The 23,804-nt window shown below is 35.7% G+C and overlaps 1 protein-coding gene across 3 annotated transcripts in view; it reads left to right on the forward strand.

The window, feature by feature from the left end:
- Positions 1-21,960, forward strand: part of NCK1 (NCK adaptor protein 1) — an 83,812-nt gene extending 61,852 nt beyond the window's left edge. For all 3 annotated transcript variants that reach the window (XM_007170353.3, XM_007170354.3, XM_057545426.1), the window contains exons 2-4: positions 1,288-1,531; positions 18,507-19,219; positions 21,261-21,960. In XM_007170353.3, the coding sequence (XP_007170415.2) occupies positions 1,306-1,531; positions 18,507-19,219; positions 21,261-21,455 (1,134 nt within the window). In that variant the 5' untranslated portion in view covers positions 1,288-1,305 and the 3' untranslated portion in view covers positions 21,456-21,960. The remainder of the gene's footprint in view (positions 1-1,287; positions 1,532-18,506; positions 19,220-21,260) is intronic.
- The last annotated feature ends 1,844 nt before the right edge of the window (positions 21,961-23,804 follow it).

Here is a 23,804-nt window from a genome sequence, read left to right on the forward strand (position 1 = left end):
AGAACTACCTTTTGTTTTGTTGAGCCTTTCTTCTATATCTTTGTTTTCTGTTTCATTAAATTCTGCTTTTATTTGTATTATTTCTTTTTATCTACTTGTTTTTATGTTCTTCTTTTCTAACTGAAGACAGATGATCAGTTCATTAATTTATTTTTAACTTTTCTTATTTTTCTGATGTAACTATTTACAACTACGAATCTCCTTTTTTTTTTTTTTTTTTAAGGATTTTCTTTTTAATTAATTAATTAATTTATTTTTGTCTGTATTGGGTCTTCGGTTCGTGCGAGGGCTTTCTCCAGTTGCGGCAAGCGGGGGCCACTCTTCATCGCGGTGCGGGGACCGCTCTTCATCGCGGTGCGCGGGCCTTTCTCCATCGCGGCCCCTCCCGTTGCGGGGCACAGGCTCCAGACGCGCAGGCTCAGCAATTGTGGCTCACGGGCCCAGCTGCTCCGTGGCATGTGGGATCTTCCCAGACCAGGGCTCGAACCCGTGTCCCCTGCATTAGCAGGCAGATTCTCAACCACTGCGCCACCAGGGAAGCCCCGAATCTCCTTTTTATATAGTCCTTTTGCTGCATCCCACAAAGTTAGCCGTATAGTCTTTAATTTTACTTTTAAGTATTTTCCAAATTATATTATGATTTCTTCTTTGACTCATGAGTTTTTAGAAGTTTCTAAATATTAATATATAACGTTTTTGAAAAGCTGTCTTTTTATTATAATTGTCAGAGAATATGGTTGTAGGGTGCCAAGTACATGAAAAATGTACAGACTTTTTTATGGCCTAGCATTTGATCGATTTTTGTATATGTTCTGTTTATATTCTTCTGTTTGGAAGTTATATTTGTATATGTTTATTACATCAAACTTAGCGGTTATGATGTCAGTTCTTCTTTAGCCTTACTATTTTTTTGTCTCCTTAATTTATTACTGAGGTAAACATGTTAAAAGTTGTCCTCTATGACAATGGATTTGTCAATTTTTCCTTGTGGTTCTATTTTGGAGCTATATTAATAGGTACATATAAGTTTAGCTGTTACATATATTGAATGAAACCTTTTATCATGATGTAGTTAATTTCCTTATCACTAGTAATAGTTTTGCCTTAAAGTTATTAATATAGCTATACCAGTTTTGTATTGATTAGTATATGCCTGGTATTTTAATTTTTTTCATATTTTTATTTTCAATCATTCAGTGCTCTTTGGTTCTTAGGTGTGTTTTTTTGAAAAGCATGTAGACTACTACTAGTTAAACCTTATGTAAAATATTTTCTGTGTGGTTACAGTGCAGAAGCTGCTGAAAAATGGCAGAAGAAGTGGTGGTAGTAGCCAAATTTGATTATGTGGCCCAACAAGAACAAGAGCTGGACATCAAGAAGAATGAGAGATTGTGGCTTCTGGATGATTCTAAGTCCTGGTGGCGAGTTCGAAATTCCATGAATAAAACGGGTTTTGTGCCTTCTAACTATGTGGAAAGGAAAAACAGTGCTCGGAAAGCATCGATTGTAAAAAACCTAAAGGATACGTTAGGTAAGTTATTTTTGTATTAAAACAAGAATGACAATACTTTGTTTTAAATGAATGCTAGAGCTTGGTTCTTTGTCCTGAATTTTGGCAGCAGTGAGCAGAATCGACTAGAACGTCCCAGGGCTGGGATTTCAGCTAGGCAAGGTAAATTTGGCTCATAGCAGGGGTATTCAAGTCAGGTGTGTTCAAGGAGACCAGTGAAGGTCAGTTTCTGTAAATCTAGCTGGTGGATCTGGCCAGAGTTCAAGAGTCAAGCCAGAGTGATTCTGACCGTGGAACTTAACTCTGATCTTCTATCAGGGGCTCCTTGAACCATGAGTGCCTGTTGGAGTTTAGACAGATTCTACATCTAATTGAGATAGGGATAAAATGAGTGAGATGCAGAATATCCTCCTTGTCATCAAGGCAACTTATTTTACAGGATACATTGCTTCATTTTACATCTAATGGCTTATAGTTTGAACTGTGCTTTTAAAAACAAACCATCATTTTTTTCTTATATTTGATAAAAGAGTTATAAATTGTGCATTACTGTATATTAGCATCTACAAAGCTTCTCTCTTATTTTGTTTCTCTTTTTTCCTCTTCTTTCTTCCCCTAACTGTAAAGTTAGTTTGTTTTTACTGGCCTTCCGTTAGGGCCAGAGATAGGGGAACCTACTTCACATTGGGCTTGGCCAAGCTGTGATAGGAAGGAAATACGTGCAAATGAGGCCTACTCTGTCTCTCTCTCTCTCTTAATTCTCCTTGGCTGACAGGAAGGAATTGGGAGGGACAGAATTTCCCTCATATTCAGGCAAGCATGCTGTTACTTAATAGTTTTTGGTATATATGTAGGAGAAAAAGTAAAATTTCTCCTTGAAAAAAGATAGTTTGAGAGTAATGTGGCATGATTGATGAATATGGAATATTATTGACTAACTGCTTTATATTAGTTTTTATTTCTTATTCAGCATTATTGTTATTCTATTGTTATTCTATTCTAAAGGTCATTTAATAAATGGAGTTACTAATCTGAATTTTCACCATGATACTTAACTGCTTTAACTAGGTTTACTTTTTTTTGAGATTTTAAGGTTTTGCAAATAAGGCCATTATTATTAGTTTTTAATAGTAGTTTTTGAATAGAAGACAATTCACATATGAATGGAAGACAGTTGGAAAGAGATTGTCCTTGAATAGCTGAAGAGACCAAAGTTAGAACCAGGAATACTTGTGATTTTGTGAATACTGGACATTTATTTAAAGCATGTTGATTAGGTGTATTAGGGAAAATTAAGGTAACTTCTATCAAGAAGGTATGCCTCATAGTGATGAAGGCACAGAAAGGACTAGGGCCACACCTAGATAAACTTTTATGTTCCTTTTTAAAAGGATAGTGGTATCCTGAGAAGTATAGCAGATGTGACAGTAATTAACAAAAGATAGTGAAAAAACTAATATAGAGCAAAGAGGAAAAACACCCCAGTTTTAGATGTGACTGCATATGAATTTTAAAAGCCTTATTAGATACAGTTTTTATTATTAATACTCCTGGGAAACATTCCATACTATTTTCTGATATTATTGAGACAGTTTTAGCAAGACTATATCTATTTAAGTTCTAGGCTATTGCTGTTAACTTTATTAGTATATTACAGTTATTGCTGTCTATTCCAGAGGACTAGTGATCTATAGTTAGCCTGTATAATGATGTAAGTCCAGCTTTTGCATCCGACAGCCTTCTTTCCTTTCTCAGAATTTCTGAATCCCTTTTTGGTAACTTAAATGTCCCATATAACTAATGGATTTTTTTCACAAATGATTGATTGTGCTGATGGAGACATTGTTTGAAGGTTAAGAAAGAAAAGGAGAAAACAAAGGAAAGAATGAATACATGAATATATTTTCAACTGTTGAAAAAAAAATACACGCTTTAAAGCTTCTTCCAAAATAAATATGAATAGTAAGGTCATATTTGTGGCCATCACGATATACTTGTTTTATAGGTTCTGTTAGAGTTCAGGGGAAAAATGTTTTGGGAAGAGAGAAGCCTCAGGAAACCTTTCTATTGCCTGGGTGTGGGCCAAGTCACATGGATTGGGTGTGGGGAGTTTCAGTGTTGCAGAACCAGGAAGTTCACCGAGAATTATCCTGAGCTGTGTTAACAAACTGACGAAGAGAACAGGGGATTTTTTTTCAGAATGGATTGGTTAAAGGTCTTTAAAGATTTTTTCAGTAAGTTAATCTGTTTATTAAATCTGTAGTTTTCTTGTAGTTTTTGAAATAGAGTTTTCACTTTGTGAATTTAAAGGAAAACTATGGAGAGAACATGGTGGGTTTATATAGGCTGGTGCTTTATATTGTTTATGAAACATAAGCTAAGTGGTGTGATACATCAAATATTAATAGCTTTGACTTGATAAGTAATTAAAATTTTTTTAATATCAATGTTTAACAAACAGGAAAAGGATATAAGTTATTTGAGTTTGATGCAGTTAGTTCTTTGAACTTAGCATAGACATTTGAAGTGAATTAAATCAATTGTAAACATATTAAAAACAGGAGGAGAAAAAGGCTTTAAGTGAGCAAGTTCCTTCATCCTCAGCATTTGAAGTAACATGATATTGTTCTGGTGCTTTTTACTTAGATTTCAGAGGACCGATGTAGAAGATAATGTTTAATAAAAGCATCAGTAAAGAGAATGTTTTGACTTAATGTTGGATTGCTATTGCTATAGCTATTGCTATTGCTATAGCTATTGCAATTGCTATAGCAATTGCTAGAAAATTGCTGTTTTGGTTAATGTGAGACTTGATATTTTGAAATGAATTGTGAGAGCAGCTGCATACAAAGAATATGAAAACATTGACAGAAAATAGTGAATTCTTAGATTGTTTTTGAGTTCAGGTCATAAAGTAATTCTAATACTAACAAGAACCTCATCTGTGTATCTGCTGATAGCCTTTTTATACTATTTATGATGGTGAACTTGATTTGGTCTCTTTGAACAGTTGCTCGGTGGTTCTAGGAAAATGAACAGAGGGATTGTTGTAGAAGTCTCTTATGTGTAAGGAGTCTAAGGAAACAAAGAGTAACCTGTCAAAAGATTTTGGGGCAAAGGGCAAAATGGAAAGGGAGTATAAAAGCACTTTGTTGAAAAAAAAGTTGTAATTGTAATATTAAGACATTCATTTCTTTAATTAACTCTGGTGGCCAAGTAAATCCTTTTAGAATATATCTCTTTTGTTTACTTTTTGGGGAGTTGTTAAAATTTTAGATCCATTTTTGGGGGTTAGTTTTCCTTTTAAATAGCTTACTTATTCATTCATTGGTTGATCAACATTTTTATTGAGAGCCTACCCACTGCAAGCCACACAAAAATTATAGAATGAAAAACTAACACTAACTGTCACAGAACTTACATTCTGGTGAGGAGGCAGGTGGTGGTTGTTATTTATTATTAATATTTCATATCTGAGTTTGATATCTAAGTGATGTTGACCATAAATCAACTAGAAGTGGTATAAAAAGAATATGCTGTATCATTGATACAGTGATTTAATATATACCATCAATACAGTATAAAATTATCTTACTCTCTATAGAGTCTTAGAAAGTTGATAGTTATTCTTAAATACATGTGTAGACTGAGAGTCAGGATTTGAGATTTATAACCAAAATATTCCTTTCCTCACTGCCTGCAGTAAGCCAAAATTTATATTTATTTAGCTTTGTAGCTGTTCACCCACCTTTTCCCTGAATAGACTTGAAAAGTAAGAGGAAACAATATATGTGCTCCTTGTGTGGTAGCCAGAATACCCTTGAGAACAAAAAGGGCACATTGTTTTAGATAAAGCAGAGAATAATAAAAAGCAGTAATTTATCTTACTTCATATAAATCAAATGAACAGATAAAAATACAAAAAAATTAAATGAAAACCTGTACTGGAAAGAACATTATTTATATGTATTTAGAATTCCTTTGTTCTGCTCCCAGATATATCACTTATTGGCCATGTGGCCAAGGGTATATAACTTTCCTGATTTCCTGTTCCTTATTTGTAAAGGAGAGAGTTGGGCAAGTCCAGATGATCCTGGAAAGTCCCTTCTGACTCTGAAAGTCTTTAGTCCTGGTAAACAACTGATCAGTCTTACATGTGGTATAGAAATCAGGGTAAAGTCCATAAGGGAGAAACTGGTTTTGAAGAAGGAGGAACATAACAGAATTATAGTTCCCTAAAGAATTAGCAAGAATCAGTAATACTTTCTTAGGCCTCATTCTATTGAACACTTGTTTACTCTGTGATTTAGATGGAAGGGAAATGACATGCTTAAGGTAAAGACCTAATGATGGAAGTATAACTAGTACATTGAGTTCAGAAATTTATTTGAAAGCTAAAAACTGAGAAATAAACAAGATGAATAGAAACAGACATTAATGTAAAATTCTACATTAAGTTTTTAAAAGGAATTGGAAAAAGTTGCTGAGAATCTGTCCTGGCTGCAATTTACATGAGTGCAAGACTTAGTAGGAGCTGCTGTGATAATGTAGGTGCTAAAAAAAAATCTCAACACACTGTGTGATGGCATTGATTCAAATCTACGAGGCACTCAGGTGAAGGGATGCAGTAGTTCCCTTGTGTGTGTGCTGGCCAAATAAAACATGACATCGTCTATTCACTTTGGATAAATATACTTTAACAGTGATATTGAGAAACTCAGATGCTTCCAAATACTAGCATGAAGTATATAAAAGGATTTGGAAACCAGGTTACATAAAGAATAGTTATGGGTACAAAGATTTGCCTTAGGGAGAGGACAACTATTGTGTGAAGATGGAATGTTTACAGTGCTTAACCAGATTCTTAAAAACTTTTGAGGAGTTAATAGTACATTGTTTTGGTCAAGAAACAGTGCTATAGGAAGAAAGAAGCAAGACTAGTGGATTGTAGTGAGGGGAAGATTGAAAGCTATACTAATGCTTTTGTTTTTTTAAACTAAGCTAATGATAAAAGTGACTGCCTCAGAGTTATGCACATCCTCAGTGCATATACCTGAGTGTTTCCCTCCCAACTCTGAAAAAGTAAATCCAGAAGCACTAGGAGGTAGGAAAGTAATAACCACCATTGATTGAGTGCCTGCTAGGTGCTATGCACTGTGCTGAGTGCTTTACATATAAACTTTAAAAAATTCTTTACAAAAATTTTCTGAGATAGGTACTTACTGCACACCACCATTTCACAAACAAGGACACTGGAGTTTAAAAAAGATTAAATAACTTGACCAGGATCAGATTAACCAGTAAGTAATAGCACTAAAGTGTAAACTTAGGGTCTCTTTTGTTAAGAGTTTCCCTAGTGCACACATTATGACTATAGAGTAGGGAAAAGATTAGAGTCAGGTAAGTAATGGATTGAAAAGATTTGATGCAAAAGGGACTGATTAAAATTAGGATTGTGGTGAACTAACTGTGAAGCTGGGAAAAATTTAGAAAAGATAATACATTGATCTGAGGGAGCCTGCTTGTTGTGGAATGATCTAATTGTTGCTGATGATAACATACTTGAGAAATTAAGAGATACTGATACTTTACATTTATATAATTTTGTAAAGTACTTTTGCATCTACTCTCTCATTGATAGCATGAGATTGGAAGGACTATTTTTAAGCAGTGGAAACAAAGGGCAATAAACAGGCCCTTCTGGAAGATTTGTAAGCAGGGGAAGATTATGATTGATTATGCATGCATTTGTCAGTCATTCACAAGATAAACAGGACTTTGTGTTGCACAGAAAACAAATATTCTAAGCTTATAGTCTTTCTCTGAACTATTTCTGGCCTCTAAGATTAAAATAGGTTGTTTTGGTGTTTTCCCACTTAGGGCTTTAATTGTTGGGTCTGTCCAAAGATTCTTCACAGTTTTTTTGGACAAGGTTGATTAGTCTTAGACATTATATTTTTCAGAATCAAAAGAAAAATATTTTAGAACTAGCCTTTATTTTCAGGTTTAGAATTTTATATTTGCTTATATCAGTATTCAGTTTAATCAGTTTAATAAACACATTGATCATCTGCTGTATATACAGTTCTACATAGTATAGGAAATGCAAAAGATCAGTGAGACATTAAAAATGCTCCTCTCTGGAAGCTTATGCTCTAGTAGATGGGCTTAAAAGACAAACACAGGAAATGCTAGTATACAAGTGCCTCAGAAGTACAAGGTGCTGGGGTACTTAAAAAAGGAGAGCTTACATATCATTGAGGGTGACGATGGGGAATGAAGGATGTTGAAAAACATGAAGCAGAAAGATAAATAAAATAATAAAGTTGTTATTTGAAATGACACTTCTTGAATGGGTAGATTTTTGAAAGGCAGAAGTTTTAATAAGGTTTTGCTAAGAAACTAACAAGGTAAACTAAGTCATGACGGTAGAAACATCTAATTCAGGGGATTTAAGTGGCCCATTCTTATTAAAATTTAGGGTAGTTTTAGTGCAGGGCGTTATAGAAAGATGCTTTTGTTTAACATTTACTCTGTGTACTGTACTATTACTTTACATTATTTTATTCAGTTCTCACAACACTCATGGTAAGTGCTGTTTCCTCCATTTCTGAGCTCAGAAAAGTGAAGTAGCTTGCTCAAGTTTCCACAGTTAGTAAGAAGCATACCTGGGATTTGAACTCAAAGGCTGTTTCAAGGTCTACACTGTTTTCTGTAGTCTATACCAGGGGTGCCCAACCCCTGGGCTGTGGACCGATACCGATCCGCAGCCTGTTAGGAACCTGGCAGCACAGCAGGAGATGAGTGGCGGGCCAGTGAGCGAAGCTTCATCTGCCGCTCCCCATTGCCTGAACCATCATCATCCCATCCACACCCCACCCCGTCCTTGGAAAAATAAAATTGTCTTCCTCGAAACTGGTCCCTGATGCCAAAAAGGTTGGGGGCCACTGGTCTATACCATAAGCCTGGAAAGGAAGGCTTGAGGACATTCTACAGAGGGCTGTGGATTCCAGGCAGAGTATTTCTCTTAATCTGTTAGGCAGGAGAGCCACTGTTGGCTTTTGAGCAATAGGGTCATGTGATTGTAGCTGTAATATAAGATTAGACTGGATGATGTGGATGATGGGCTGAAGTGGGATAGATTGGATTAGTAAAAAAAAAACTAGTTAGTGGGTAGTGAAGGCTCAAGCACAACAACATAAGCCTGAACTAGCACATGAATAGTGGAAATGGAAAGTGTTGGCAGAAAGGACATATGATGACTTTAAGGATTTGATGTGTGAATCTTCTAAGAAAATAATTTTTATGATGTAAAATTCATGAAGTTAACTGTTTTAAAGTGTACAGTTCAGTGGTATTTAGTACATTAACAGTGTTGTGCAACCATCACATCTGTCTAATTCCAAACTATTTTCATCACCCAAAAGGAAACCCCATTCCCATTAAACAGTTGCTCCCATTACCCCTTCCCTTTAGCTCCTGGCAACCACTAATCTGCTTTCTGTCTATATGGATTTACCTATTCCGGCTATGTCATATAAATGGAATCATACAATATGTAACCTTTTGTGTCTAGTTTCTTTCACTCAGCATACTGTTGTTGAGGTTCATTCATGTTGTAGCATGTATCACTACTTCATCCCTTTTATGGCTGAATAATATTGAATTATATGGATATACCACATTTTGTTTGTCCATTCATCTGTGGATGGACATTTGGGTCATTTCCATCTTTTGGTTATTGTGGATAGTGAAGCTATGAACACTTGTGTACAAGTATTTATTTGAATACCTGTTTTCAGTTCTTTTGGGTATATACCTAGGGGTGGAATTATGGTAGTTCTGTGTTCAACATTTTGAGGAATCATGAGCTGTTTCCCACAGCAGTAGCACCGTTTTACATTTTGACCAGAGGGGTTCCAGTTTCTCCATATCCTCATCAACACTTATTTTCCTTTTTTTTTTGGTTTGGTTTAATTTGGTTTTATTATAGCCATCCTAGTAGGATGTGAAGTGGTATCAGTATTTCATTGTCGGAGTTCCCTGGTGCCACAGTGGTTAAGAATCCGCCTGCCAATGCAGGGGACACGGGTTCGAGCTCTGGTCCGGGAAAATCCCACATGCCATGGAGCAACTAAGCCCGTGCGCCACAGCTACTGAGCCTGTGCTCTAGAGCCCGCGAGCCACAACTACTGAGCCTGTGTGGCAGAACTACTGAAGCCTGTGCGTCTGGAGCCCGTGCTCCACAGCATGAGAAGCCTATGCACCGCAATGAAGAGTAGCCCCTGCTTGCCGCAACTAGAGAAAGCCCCTCATGCAGCAACGAAGACCCAGCGCAACCAAAAATAAATAAAATTGATTCCTTAAAAAAAAAAAATTCATGTGGTTTTGACTTGCATTTCCCTAATGACTCATGATGTTGAGCATCTTTTCGTGTGCTTTTGGGTATTTGTACAATCTCCTTGGAGAATTATTTATTCAAGTCCTTTGTCCATTTTTGAGATAGGTTGTTTTTCGTTTTGTTCGTGGGTTCTAAGAGTTCTTTATATATGTTCTGGATAGAGACCCTTATCAGCATTATGATTTGCAAATATTCTTCTCTAATTCTGTAGGTTGTCTTTTCACTTTCTTGGTAGTGTCCTTTGCACAAGTGTTTTTTATTTTAATGAAGTACAGTTTATCTTTTTTTTTTTTTTTTTGGTGTCAAATCTAAGAATCTGTTGCTAAATCCAAGGTCATGAGACTTTTCCCTATGTTATCTTCTGAGTGTTTTAACTCTCCATTTTGAGTTAATATTTGTATGTGATATGAAGTAGGAATCCAACTTCGTTCTTTTGCCTGTGGATATGCAGTTGTCCCAGCTGTCCCAGCATCATTTGTTGAAGAGACCATTCTTTCCTCCATTAAATGGTCTTGGCACCCTTCTCAAGGTCAAAGTCAAAAAATATGGAGCAACTGGAACAGAATTGAGAGTTATTTCAGAACTCTCAATTCTTTTCCATTGGTCTAGTCATCATTCCTTTTATGCCAGTGCTACACTGTTTTGAGTACTGTGGCTTTGTAGTAAGTTTTGAAGTTGGGAAGTGTGAGTCCGTCAACTTTGTTTTCCATTTTCAAGATTGTTTTGGCTATTTGGGATAACTTGCGATTCCATATGAATTTTAGGATCAGCTTTTTCCATTTCTGCAAAAAAAAAGGATGTTGGTACTTTGATAAGGATTACATTGAATCTGTGGATCACTTTGGATAGTTTAGTCATCCCTTGGTATCTGCAGGGGTTTGGTTCCAGTACCCCCTGCAGATAACCAAAACTCAAGGATGCTCAAGTTTTTTGTATAAAACGGCATAGTATTTGCATTAACCTACACACATCCTCCTATATACTTTAAATCATCTCTCGCTTACTTATAATACCTAATACAATGTAAATTCTGTGTAAATAGTTTCTGGTGCATGGCACGTTTACGTTTTCCTTTTTGGAACTTTCTGGAGTTTTTTTTCCCAAATATTTTTGATCTGAGGTTGTTTGAATCCACAGATACGAACCCATGGATACTGAGAGCCACCTGTATTGCCATCTAAAAATACTAAGTTTTCAAATGCATAAACACAGAATGTCTTTCCATTTATTTAGGTCTTCTTTAATTTCTTTCAGCAATATTTTATAGTGTTTAGTGTACAAGTCTTGGACCTCTTGGATTAAATTTATTTCTGTATATTTTATTCTTAATGCTATTAAAACTTGAATTTTAAAAATTTCCTGGGACTTCCCTGGGGGCACAGTGGCTAAGAATCTGCCTGCCAATGCAGGGGACATGGGTTCGAGCCCTGGTCCGGGAAGATCCCACATGCTGCAGAGCAGCTGAGCCTGTGTGTCATCGCTACTGAGCGTACGCTCTAGAGCCCATGAGCCACAACTCCTGAGCCTGCGTGCCACGACTGCTGAAGCGTGTGTGCCTAGAGCCTGTGCTCTGCAACAAAGAGAAGCCACCGCAATGAGAAGCCCATGCACAACGAAGAGTAGCCCCACTTGCCACAACTAGAGAAAGCCTGTGCGCAGCAACGAAGACCCAACGCAGCCTAAATAAATAAATAAGTAAATAAGTAAAAGATAAGGAAGGAGCCCAGTAAGGTTTGGGGGGTTTAAGAGCACAGGAAAAAAAAAATTTCCTCTTCAGATTGTTCATTGCTAGTATATAGAAATACACTGACTTTTTTGTGTCTTTGTATCTTTCAACTTTGCTAAGTTATTGGTTCTAGCTTTTTTGTGTGTGAATTCTTTAGGATTTTCTATATAAGATCATGTCATCTGTGAATAAAGATTATTTTACTTCTTCCTTTCCAGTTTGGCTGTCTCTTATTTCTTTATCTTGCCTAATTGCTCTGGCTAGCACCTCTCATACAGTGTTAAATAGAAGTGGTGAAAGAGGGCATTTATGTCTTGTTCTTGATCTTAGGGGAAAAGCTTTCTGTCTTTCTCTACTGAGTGTGATGATAACCATGTTTTTTTCATAAATGCCCTTTATTGTGTTGAGGAAATTCCCTTCTATTCCTAGTTTGCTGACCATTTTTACCATGAAAGGGTGTTTTATCACTTTTATCATGAAAATCCCAAATTGGTACTTGCAGTACTTTTGTGGACATTTGCCAAGGGCAAAAAATTCGAGTTGCTAGCAGAGGTCAAACAAGGTGACCTCTCATTTCAGCTCTCATACTGCAAATAAGTGCCCTTTTTGAAGTTTAATGCCACGTGTGTGTGTGTGTGTGTGTGTGTGTGATTTTACTGTTTAAAATGGTGCCCAAGCATAGTGCTAAAGTATTGTCTAGTGTTCCTAAGTGTAAGAAAGCTTTGATTTGCTTTATGGAAAAAATATGTGTGCTAGGTAAGCTTCCTTCAGGCATGAGTTTATAGTGTTGTTGGCCATGAGTTCAGTGTCAGTGAGTCAAAAATTTATATTAAATAAAGTGTCTTTAAAGAGAAACACACATAACAAAAATGTTGTGAACAGAGTATCCCCTAGGAGCAGTGGTTCAGTATGCTACTTAAGTATTCATGGTCACTTTATAGAACAGAACCACCATGAATAACAAAAATTGACTGTTTGTTGAGGATATTTATATCTATATTCATAAAGGAAAGGATATTGGTCAGTAGTTTTCTTGTGATATCTTTATGTCTTTGGTATCTAGGTAATGCTGGCCTCATGGAATGAGTTATGAAATGTTTCCTTCTCTTTTGGTAGAAGTTTGAGAAAAAAATGTTTGGTAGAATTCACAAGTCAAGTTATCTGGTTCTGGGCCTTTCCTTGTTGAGAAGTGTTGATTACTGATTCAGTCTTTTACTTCTTATAAGTCTATCCACATTTTCTGTTTCTTCTTGAGTCATTTTTGGTAGTTTGTGTGTTTCTAGCAATTTTTTCTTTTCATGTAGTTTTTCTAATTTATCGGCATATAGTTGTTTGTAGTATTCTTTTATTTCTGTAAGGTTTCTAGTAATGTCCCCACTTCAGTTCTGATTTTAGTAATTTAAGTCTTTTCTCTTTTTTTTCTTGGTCAGTCTCACTAAAGATTTGTCAGTTTTGATGTTTTCAAAGGTTTCATTGTTTCTTTGTTGTTTTTCTGTACTCTTTGTGTTTACCTGTGCTCTAATCTTTATTATTTCCTTCCTTCTGCTAGCTTCTGCTTGATCTTTTTTTAGTTCTTTAAGCAGTAAAGTTAGGTTATTGATTTGAGATTGATTTTCTTTTTTAATGTAATCTGGTAGAGCTATAAATTTCCCTGTGAGCACTGCTTTTGCTCTAGCCTATAGGTTTTAGTATATTGTGTTTTCATTTTCATTTATCTCAATGTATTTTCTAGTCTCACCTGTAATTTTTTCTTTGACCTACTAGTTGTTTGGGTGTGTTGATTAATTTCCATATATTTGTAAATTTTCCAGTTTTCCTTTCTGTTATTGATTCTGAATTTCATTCCACTGTGGTCAGAGAAGATATTTTATATGATTTCAGTTTCATGGTCTTTTGTTCTATCCATTACTGAAAGTGAGGTATTGAAATCTCCAACTATATTGTAGAACTGTCAATTTCTCCCTTTAATTCTGTTAGTTTTTGCTTTATTATATGTCTTGTGGCTCTGTTGTTAGGTGTTGTATATATCTATAATTGTTAAATCTTCCTCATGGATTGACTTCTTATCAACATATAATGTCCTTTGTCTCCTGTAACAATTTTTGTCTTAAAGTCTGTGCTCTCTTTTGTTACCGTTTTCATGGAATGTCTTTTTGCATCCTTTCACTTTCAAGCCTGTTTGCATCTTTGGATCGGAAGTTAGTGTCTTACAGATAGCATAGTGTTGGATCATATTTTTTTTAATCCATTCTGCCAACCTTTACCTTTTAATCCAACATTTCAAGAAATTACTGGTAAGGAAGGCCTTCTGATACTTTGCTGTTTGTTTTTCTATATGTTTTATACCTTTTTTCCCCTCAATTCTTTTATTACTGCCTTTTATAATTGATTTTTTTTCATATCTTAATTGGAGTATAACTGCTTTACAACGTTGTGTTAGTTTCTGCTGTACAACAAAGTGAATCAGCTGTATGTATACATATATCCTCATATCCCCTCCCTCTTCAGCCTCCCTCCCACCCTCCCTAACCCACCCCTTAGGTCATCACAAAGCATCAAGCTGATCTCCCTGTGCTATGCAGCAGCTTCTCACTAGCCATCCATTTTACATTTGGTAGTGTATATATGTCAGTGCTACTCTCTCACTTTATCCCAGCTTCCCCTTCCCCTGCTGTGTCCTCAAGTCCATTCTCTACATCTGCATCTTTATTCCTGCCCTGCCTGCCACTAGGTTCATCAGCACCATTTTTTTTAGATTCCATATAAGTGCATTAGCATACGGTATTTGTTTTTCTCTTTCTGACTTACTTCACTCTGTATGACAGACTCTGGGTCCATCCACCTCATTACAAATAACTCAATTTTGTTCCTTTTTATGGCTGAGTAATATTCCATTGTATATATGAGTGACATCATCTTTATCCATTCATCTGTTGATGGACATTTAGGTTGCTTCCATGTCCTAGCTATGGTAAATAGTGCTGCAGTGAACATTGTGGTACATGTATCTTTTTGAGTTATGGTTTTCTCAGGGTATATGCCCAGCAGTGGGATGGCTGGGTCATATGGTAGTTCTATTTTTAATTTTTTAAGGAACCTCCATACTGTTTTCCATAGTGGCTGTATCAATTTACATTCCTACCAACAGTGCAGTAGGATTCCCTTTTCTCCACACCCTCTTCAGCATTTATTGTTTGCAGATTTTTTTTGATGATGGCCTTTCTGACTGGTGTGAGGTGATACCTCATTGTGGTTTTGATTTGCATTTCTCTAGTGATTAGTGGTGTTGAGCATCTTTTTGTGTGTTTGTTGGCAATCTGTATGTCTTCTTTGGAGAAATGTCTATTTAGGTCTTCTGCCCATTTTTGGATTGGGTTGTTTGTTTTTTTGATATTGAGCTGCATTAACTGCTTGTATATTTTGGAGATTACTCCTTTGTCAGTTGCTTCGTTTGCATATAATTGATTTTTTTATGATGTACATTTTGTTTCCCTTCTCATTTCTTTTTCAATGTGTTTAGTTTTTTTCTTAGTGATTATCCTGTGGATTACAATTAGCATCTTAACTTTAACAGTCAAGTTTGAAGTAACGCAAATTTAGCTTCAATAGTATACAAAAATCTGCTCTTTTATAGTTTTGTCTTTATACATTGTGTGCCCATTAACCTAGATTTGAAATTACCGTTTTATATATTTGCATCTTAAATCATATAGGAATAAAAGAGGACTTACAAGCTAAAAGCGTAACTGGTTTTTATATTTACAGTGTAGCTACCTTTACCACTGTTCTTCATATGACTTCAGTGTCCTTTCATCTCTGCCTGGAGGACTCTCTTTAGCGTTTTTTGTAGCACACGTGTAGTGTGACAAATTCCTTCAGTTTTTGTTTACCTTGGGAGTATCTTAACTTCTTCAGTTTTAAAGGACAGTTTTGCTGGACATGGAATTCTTTTTTAACATCTTTATTAGAGTATAATTGCTTTACAATGGTGTGTTAGTTTCTGCTCTATAACAAAGTGAATCAGTTATACATATACATATGTCCCCATATCTCTTCCCTCTTGCATGTCCCTCCCTCCCACTCTCCCTATCCCACCCCTCTAGGTGGTCACAAAGCACTGAGCTGATCTCCCTCTGCTATGCGGCTGCTTCCCACTAGCTATCTATTTTACGTTTGATAGTGTATATATGGACATGGAATTCTTGATTGATACTTTTTTCTTTCAGCATCAGATTCTACCTTGTCCCTAGGGTTTGTTGTTGCTCCTTATTGTGGTTGTTTTGTTTGCTTGTTTAGTGACTTTTCTAAACTATTTTTATAAAGTCTGTGTCATTGTATGACCACTGAAATGTGTTCTTTTGCTTAGTTGTCAGCTAGTGTTTTGAAAGAGTTTTCTTAAACACGTGAAACCAAAAGAAAAAGAAAAAAAAACCTCTTTCAACACTTAGCCAGGCCATTTGCAACTCTTCCTTAGCCTTTACTTACTGCTTCTTCAGAGCTTGAAGGTCAGCAATAGGTGAAAGCTCGGGGTCTTCTCAGGCCTTTGCTGAACAAGTGCCAGTTCTGGCTGTGTGTGTGGCTTTCTTGATTTTCTGGTATACACAGGGGCTTTTCAAAGCCCTTATTACCCCATGTGCATCCTTACTCAAACTTTTCCTTCCTAGGGTTTTTTATCTGTTTCTTATCCTAGTTGTTGTTTCTTATACCAGTCTGCTGCATCAATTAAATGATTTCATCAGAAAACATCCTAGCCCTGGGAATGCTCCAAGTCAGGTGAAACCAAGGCAAGCCATTGTGCCGGTCCTTCAGGTAGCTTCCAGATAGGTTGAAATGCACAATTACAGTTCTTTGTGAATAATATCTATATTGTTCTGTCTGGCATTAGGAGTTCAGTTTGCTATCCTCACAGCTACCACTGATTTGGGATTTAAGAGATATTAGGCAGGCAGCTTAAAATGCTACAGTGCTCTCCTACTACAAAGCAGCAGCTTCTTTATTCACTAAGCCTAGCTAGTTTTTATAAGTTTTTTACTAGATTCTGGAATTCCGCAAAACTTGATTTTGACAGTATTCGCCAGCTCATTAATTACTCTTTTGGAGGGATGGAACCCTAGAGTTCCCTGCTGTGCCAGAAATCCCTGATGTATGAATTTTTCATGATGATGATACAGCATTAACCAGAAGGAAGGAAATTGGGAGGGAGGGAGTTAGTTGATTTATGGATCTTGGAGAGGTTATTTTTATTTGGACATGGAGGTTGTATTTGAGGTGCTGATGGTACATTCATTCTGTAGATGTCTAGTGACAGTTGGAATTGTAATGCTTGAATTCCAGCTTAGAGCTACAAAGAGACCTTGGAACCTTCTATACAGAAGTTATAGAAAGTGAAAGTGTATGATTTCCTTGAAGCAGAGGCTAAGTCCAAGCATGGCATCTTGGGAAACACTTTCAACAAAGGAATCATTCACTTGTTCTTTCAGCAAACATTCACTTTGTTCCTGCTACTAGTATAGTTACTGCTAAGTGCTGGAGATACAAGGTAATAAGATCTAGGTTACTGTCCCCAGGAAACTCACTCCTTTATTAGATGGACAAGTAACCAAGTACAATGCAATTTTATAACAAGGTTTAGAGGAGCCCAGACAGAAGAACACAAGAATATTTAAACAGGTCAGTAGGGAAAACAGGAGACTCCTGGGGAAATTAAAGAAGGAGAAAATGTTGTACAGAGTTATCTGTGATCTTCGTTTCTGTATAGAGAGTTTGAAAAGACCGAGGGCTCTAAAAGGGAATGATTTGGCAGTGAAGAGATGACAGTTTTAATTGAGTAGTTTTGGTGGAGATAGAGAACCAGATTATAAGGCGTTAGGAGTGAGTGAGTGGTGAAAAAGTTGAAGGAAAAAGGGAAGACAGTTTTATAAAGAATGATGTAGTTAAAAAACAATAGCAGAGTTGAAGTAACTTTATTTTGGAATAAAAGCGATCTAAATGTGTTTTTAGACAATAGAAGGGAGTGAGTGGGAGGGAAACAAGGATGGCCAAAGAGTCCGAAAAAGAGGCAAGAAAGATGGTAGGTATTAAGAACCCAGAAGGATCAGAGGTTGGGAACTTGGGAGAAGAAAAAGAGTAAGGATAATGAGAAAGAATTTTGAGATAGTGAGAAAGTATTTGAGAAATTTTACCTAGGAATGCCTTAGTTTTCTCAGTAAAAGTAGAACACAAAATCATGTGCTAAGAAGTGAGCAGCGGTGAAAATGCCTGACTAAAGTTGCTGTAGCATACATTTGTGATGATAGTACCATTTGGTTATTTTTTTCATTCTTTTAACAAATATATATTCAGCATCTCCTGTGTACTAAGCACTGTATGAGATCCTTGGGATTATATCCATGAACAAAGTCAGCAAAAGTTTCTGCTGTTGTGGTGGCTATGTGTGAAATGGGTGAAGGCAGACAAGCAAGTAAATAGTATATTATTTTAAAATAAACATGAGGTAAATAGAGCAACCTGGGTCTTGAAAAGTAAGAAAGCAAATGGGAGGATTACCTAGACATAACTACAATTTTATATTTCATATCAAATTGTAATTTAAGTTACTGTTTTATTTCTATACAGCAAGTTAATAGAATCTCAGTTAATAAAGTAAAACAAGAAGAATACGGGTTTGCTGGAGCCTTTATGTATAAGTCGTGAGGATGTAAAGAGAAAGAGTGAGAGGGAGGGAGGAAGGAAGGAAGGATGGAATTTGTTATCTTAGTTAAAAGGCTTGAAAGAATTACAGAATTGAAGATCCTTTCTTAATAATGAATAAATTGGTGTTTTTGATTATCATTGTTTTATATTCTCATTACCCTTTTTTATTTAAACAGGCATTGGAAAAGTGAAAAGAAAACCTAGTGTGCCAGATTCTGCATCTCCTGCTGATGATAGCTTTGTTGACCCAGGGGAACGTCTGTATGACCTCAACATGCCTGCTTATGTAAAATTTAACTACATGGCAGAGAGAGAGGATGAATTGTCATTGATAAAAGGGACAAAGGTGATCGTCATGGAGAAATGCAGTGATGGGTGGTGGCGGGGTAGCTACAATGGACATGTTGGATGGTTCCCTTCAAACTATGTGACTGAGGAAGGCGACAGCCCTTTGGGTGACCATGTGGGTTCTTTGTCAGAGAAATTAGCAGCAGTCGTCAGTAACCTAAATACTGGGCAAGTGTTACATGTGGTACAGGCTCTTTACCCATTCAGCTCATCCAATGATGAAGAACTTAATTTTGAGAAAGGCGATGTAATGGATGTTATTGAAAAACCTGAAAATGACCCTGAGTGGTGGAAATGCAGGAAGATCAATGGAATGGTTGGTCTGGTGCCGAAAAACTATGTTACCATTATGCAGAATAATCCATTAACCTCAGGTTTGGAACCATCGCCTCCACAGTGTGATTACATTAGGCCTTCACTCACTGGAAAGTTTGCTGGCAATCCATGGTATTATGGGAAAGTCACCAGGCACCAAGCAGAAATGGCATTAAATGAAAGAGGGCATGAAGGTGATTTCCTCATTCGTGATAGTGAATCTTCGGTAAGTTGGTTTTCAAAGGTAAATGGAAATAGAACTCTGAGTATTAAAAAAATAAATAGAAGATTAGAGAAGTTAAGTGGCTTCCCTAAAATTAACCAGGTAGTATATTTGTTAAAATATGTAAAGTTTCTTAGTGAAAGTCAGTGTTCTTTCCAAGTGTATTTATTTTTAGTAATATATAGCCCTACACTGGATTATTTAGCTTTGTCTAGTTCTGTTGGTATTGCCTTCCTGAAATATTTTCTTTTGCATCAAACTGAAAAATGGAGCAAATTGAACACTGGTTTCTTCACTGAGAGTAGAACAATGCAGTAGACTAAACTGGGAAAACATTTCTTAAATTGCATAATGGATAAACTGTCATCCTTACAATAAAGGAAATCCCTGAATTTAAAAAATTGATATTTGCTTTTTTTTATAAATTGCTTGTTTGGAAGTTGGAATACACTCTTATGTACCTCAGAAACACATTTGAACATGCACTGTATTTGAAGTGCATTTGCAATAAAAGATAAATTCTGTTCCAATACTAGTAAACCAATAAAACTGTAAAACCGTAAAAATTGCTAAGAAAATAGTTATGTGGGCTCTTTTGGGTACTATGTAGGATTTTAGAATTTGGCAATACTCATTTCCCTTAAAAATGCCCTTTATTTTTCCTTGATAAAGGATATCACTACTTTTCATGACTAGTATTGGCGTTTTTTTGTATATATGTATTTGTACAAAAGTTAACGTATGATTGTACAGAAGGTTGAAAGAAAGAAGAAAACCTATCTGTGTGAGTGGTGTGTGTGTGTGTGTTTAAGGGGTGGGGGGTGGGAAAGATGAGAGGGCGAGATTGAAATTAATTGAACTGCCTGATGTGAAGTTCAGGAAATGGGGGCCTGTACGTAACCCCTCGGAAAGAGAAGGTGATTGATGATAGGGAAGAGTGGTGGGATTTGTTTTCTGTTAGATGCCTGACCGGGCCCTACTTTCTAGGACAAGCAGTGGGCAGAAGGGTTAGAAGGGAGTGACCTTGGAGTGGGTGGTAAATAACCATAAGATGTTTCCAAGAAACCCACTGTTTGAAACTTTGGCAGTAACTGTATAAGAGGTTGATATAGACTATTCAAAAGAGTGTTAGGTTAAAAAAAAAAAAAAACCTAAGAAAGTAGCTTGACTGCAAAATACTGTATATTTTCTTGTGGGTAATTGAGCATAGATATTATCCAAAATATACCATTAATTTTAGTAGTAGAATTTTTAAAATACAGGTCTCAAATAGGCATATTTCATTTGACCTGCACAGTGTTTTTAAACATTTGAATTCATTGTCAGTTTTTAAATATTGGGAGATTTAGTATAAGAATTTAGACATCAGATTTCCCTTTTAAAATTGGAAGGCCTGTCAATGTTGAGCCGTATTCCTACAAGGCAACAATTGCAGCTAAGTGGCCACCTCTTTTAGATTGGCCATGTACTGTTGTTCCCCCTATATAGCCACCCTGGCCATTGTTTACATTTCTTTTTTGCCCCTTATAGGCATTTGAGTTTATGACCTCTTATTAGAGTTTAAATTAGTTCTCATTTTTGTGTCCTTCATCTTTGAGATTGCAGAGTATTACATCAGCTACTCTGTAAGACAGCTACTGTTAGCTACTAATTGAAAAGGGGTGGATGTCTTGGATTTTCTCCTATGTCTCTCCAGTAGTTTGAATGGAGAGAAGATAGTTTTTATGCTTCAGATGTTAAACTAAAGGATTTGCCCTGGTGTTAGGTAGAGCATATTAGTTAAGAGACTTCAGAGTCTGGCTGCTTCGATTTGAATCCTGGCTCTTTTGTTAACTAGATGGATGATCTTAGGCAACTTAGCTTCTCTTCAGCCTTGATTTTTTTTTTTTCATCTGTAAAATGGGTTTGTTTTGAGGCATAAAGGAGATAATTCATGTAAATAATTGAGTATTGTGCCTAGTACTTAAAGTGCTCACATTTTAGCTGTTATCAGTTTCATATAAAAATGCTAATAGATGTCTTTCAAAATTTTTTTCTCTTTTAGCCAAATGATTTTTCAGTATCACTAAAAGCACAAGGGAAAAACAAGCATTTTAAAGTCCAACTAAAAGAGACTGTCTACTGCATTGGGCAGCGTAAATTCAGCACCATGGAAGAACTTGTAGAACATTACAAAAAGGCACCAATTTTTACAAGTGAACAAGGAGAAAAATTGTATCTTATCAAGCATTTATCATGATACTGCTGACCAGAAGTGACTGCTATACAGTTGTAATTCGTCATGTAATTAAAGACTGAGAAAATATCAGTCCAGTCATGCTTGATTGGAAATTGCTGTTTCTAACTCTATATGAAAATTGACTATAATACATAAGTATTTTTATTATAACTCAGTCCATACATATATACTACATATGCCAAACATCTGCATAGAGCAATTCCTTATCCTTGGTCTTTTGTTTTATTGTTTTTTTTGCTCTTTTTCTCTTTGCTTCTAATATTAAGGTTTTATATTTTGAAAAAATGATGCAGATCGAAAGCCTTTATATGGAAGAATTTCTTTATTGCCTTTCCTTTATTTCCTTGTAAGGGCACCACCTTAGTTACTTCTGCAATGGTTCTCTTCATATAAAATTATTATATCAATTATATCAATATATGGCATATGCTAAAATAAATTTCGTGGAGAGTTGTTAATCTTTTCTGTGACTAAATAGCAATAATAAATGGAAAATTAGAAATTATTTTCAGGTATTATATTCGTCACAAGCCATTGTAAATATCAAGTATGTTGTGTCTGTCATTATTTTTCAAAATTCATTTGTTGTCTTCAGTGTAAAGCAAAACATACGGGACATAGGTTAGAAAACATATCTTGTACAATTTAAATTTACAACTGTTGGAAACAAAAATCTCTAAATTCCTAAGATTTTTTTTCCCCCCCCCTTTGGTGCTTCTCTCTCATCTAATTATTCAAGAGAACAAAACAGTCTCTGAGATATTTAGCTTTTCAAACTGTAAATGGATGCTCTAGTGTTATTTTTTTCCCCTAGTGTTATTTTACCAAAGCATCTTGTTTTTGAATATGTTATATCTGTGTCAGTGTGAAAAAAGCTATGGCCAAATTTTGAAGAAGTAAGAGGCAATGAGATACTTGGTTCTCCCCAACCCCTCCAAAAAAAAAAAATCAGTAATTATCAGGAATAGTATTTCTACTATTCTCATTTTCTTCTTTCAGCTTTGAATTTTATTGAGTGGGACACTAAAATTGATGTATACCTGAGGAAAAGATGTGATGTGCTAATGGTTAGAGAAAATTATTTTTAGAATCTTATTTTTGCAGATGCTTCTATTAAGTTTTTGTTCATCAAGCAGAAGTTTGGGTGTATGGATGAGAGGCTACTGTAGCGTATTTAATCTATTTCTGTACATCACAGAAGAAAACCAGTTATATTTTATGGTCACAGCTTTTCCCCCCACTATAAATTCTGGAGATTTAATTTAAGCAAAGTACCTTCAATATTTTAATAGAAAATACTTACTAAAACCACATAACTTAGTAAATAGTAGAAAGTCATGAGATTTAAAAAAATTTCCCCAATGCTGCCTAAGCAAATGAATGTTTCCATTCTTTAATATGTTATGAACAGACATTTAAGGCACCAGAATTACTGATTCTAAAATTGAAGTTGTCTAATTCATGAGGTTTTTGATTTTGTTTTTTTTTAATTTGTTTTATTTTAAATGTTTTTTTAATTCTCGAAATCTTCAAGTCATTTAAAGACTTACATTGCCACTGGGTGGCAGCCCTGACTTCTCCCACTAAGCAATAGGAGTTAGCAGATATAGACATCGTACAATTTTCTATCTTCATTACATCTGCTTTTAAAGCCTTTTAGTTCATATTTCATTATCTTCCTCAGCCCCCCTTTGTTTGTTAAGATGATTATTAGTAGGCAAGTTTAATGGAAACAAAAGTCATGTATTCTTACCTTTTTTGCTGTAAAATCACTTGAATATAAATTGAGGAAAATAGTTTTAAAGTAGTTGTAAAATGACTATGTAGCAAACATTTTTAAATTTTAAACAAACCATTTGATGATGCTTTCTTTTTATTCTCCACCTCTTTGTGGTCCCCACCCACCAGTCTTCCTTATTTAAAAAATGGATATTTGTTTTAAAAAAAAAGGAGGGGAGCAATTCAGTTACTACTTTGTATCACAGACATGAGCTATTTATAGCAAACCCTGCAGAGCTGATGTTAAGCATTTTGGGAAAGTAGCTAGGAATGGAGTAGCACTGGAAGCAGAATGCATATTTCTGTGCCATAATTAGATTTATAATAACTAGGGAATTCCTAGATAGTCCATGTGTGCCAATAATAGTTATTGTGTGCTCCTCCTGTTATGTGATGAAACCTCACTGGGAACTACTTAATTTTCTACTTCAACATTTTATCAATTTTTAAAAAGTCTTAAAACCCATCTTTACATCAATGGCTGTTTTTTAAAAGCATGAATTAATTTTCTTAAGAACTAGAACCATCTTAGAAAACATCTACATAGCTAGCTAGTAGCAGGACTTGTAT

This window comes from Balaenoptera acutorostrata, chromosome 4, assembly GCF_949987535.1.
Source record: "Balaenoptera acutorostrata chromosome 4, mBalAcu1.1, whole genome shotgun sequence".
In the NCBI taxonomy this organism is placed as follows: domain Eukaryota; kingdom Metazoa; phylum Chordata; class Mammalia; order Artiodactyla; family Balaenopteridae; genus Balaenoptera; species Balaenoptera acutorostrata.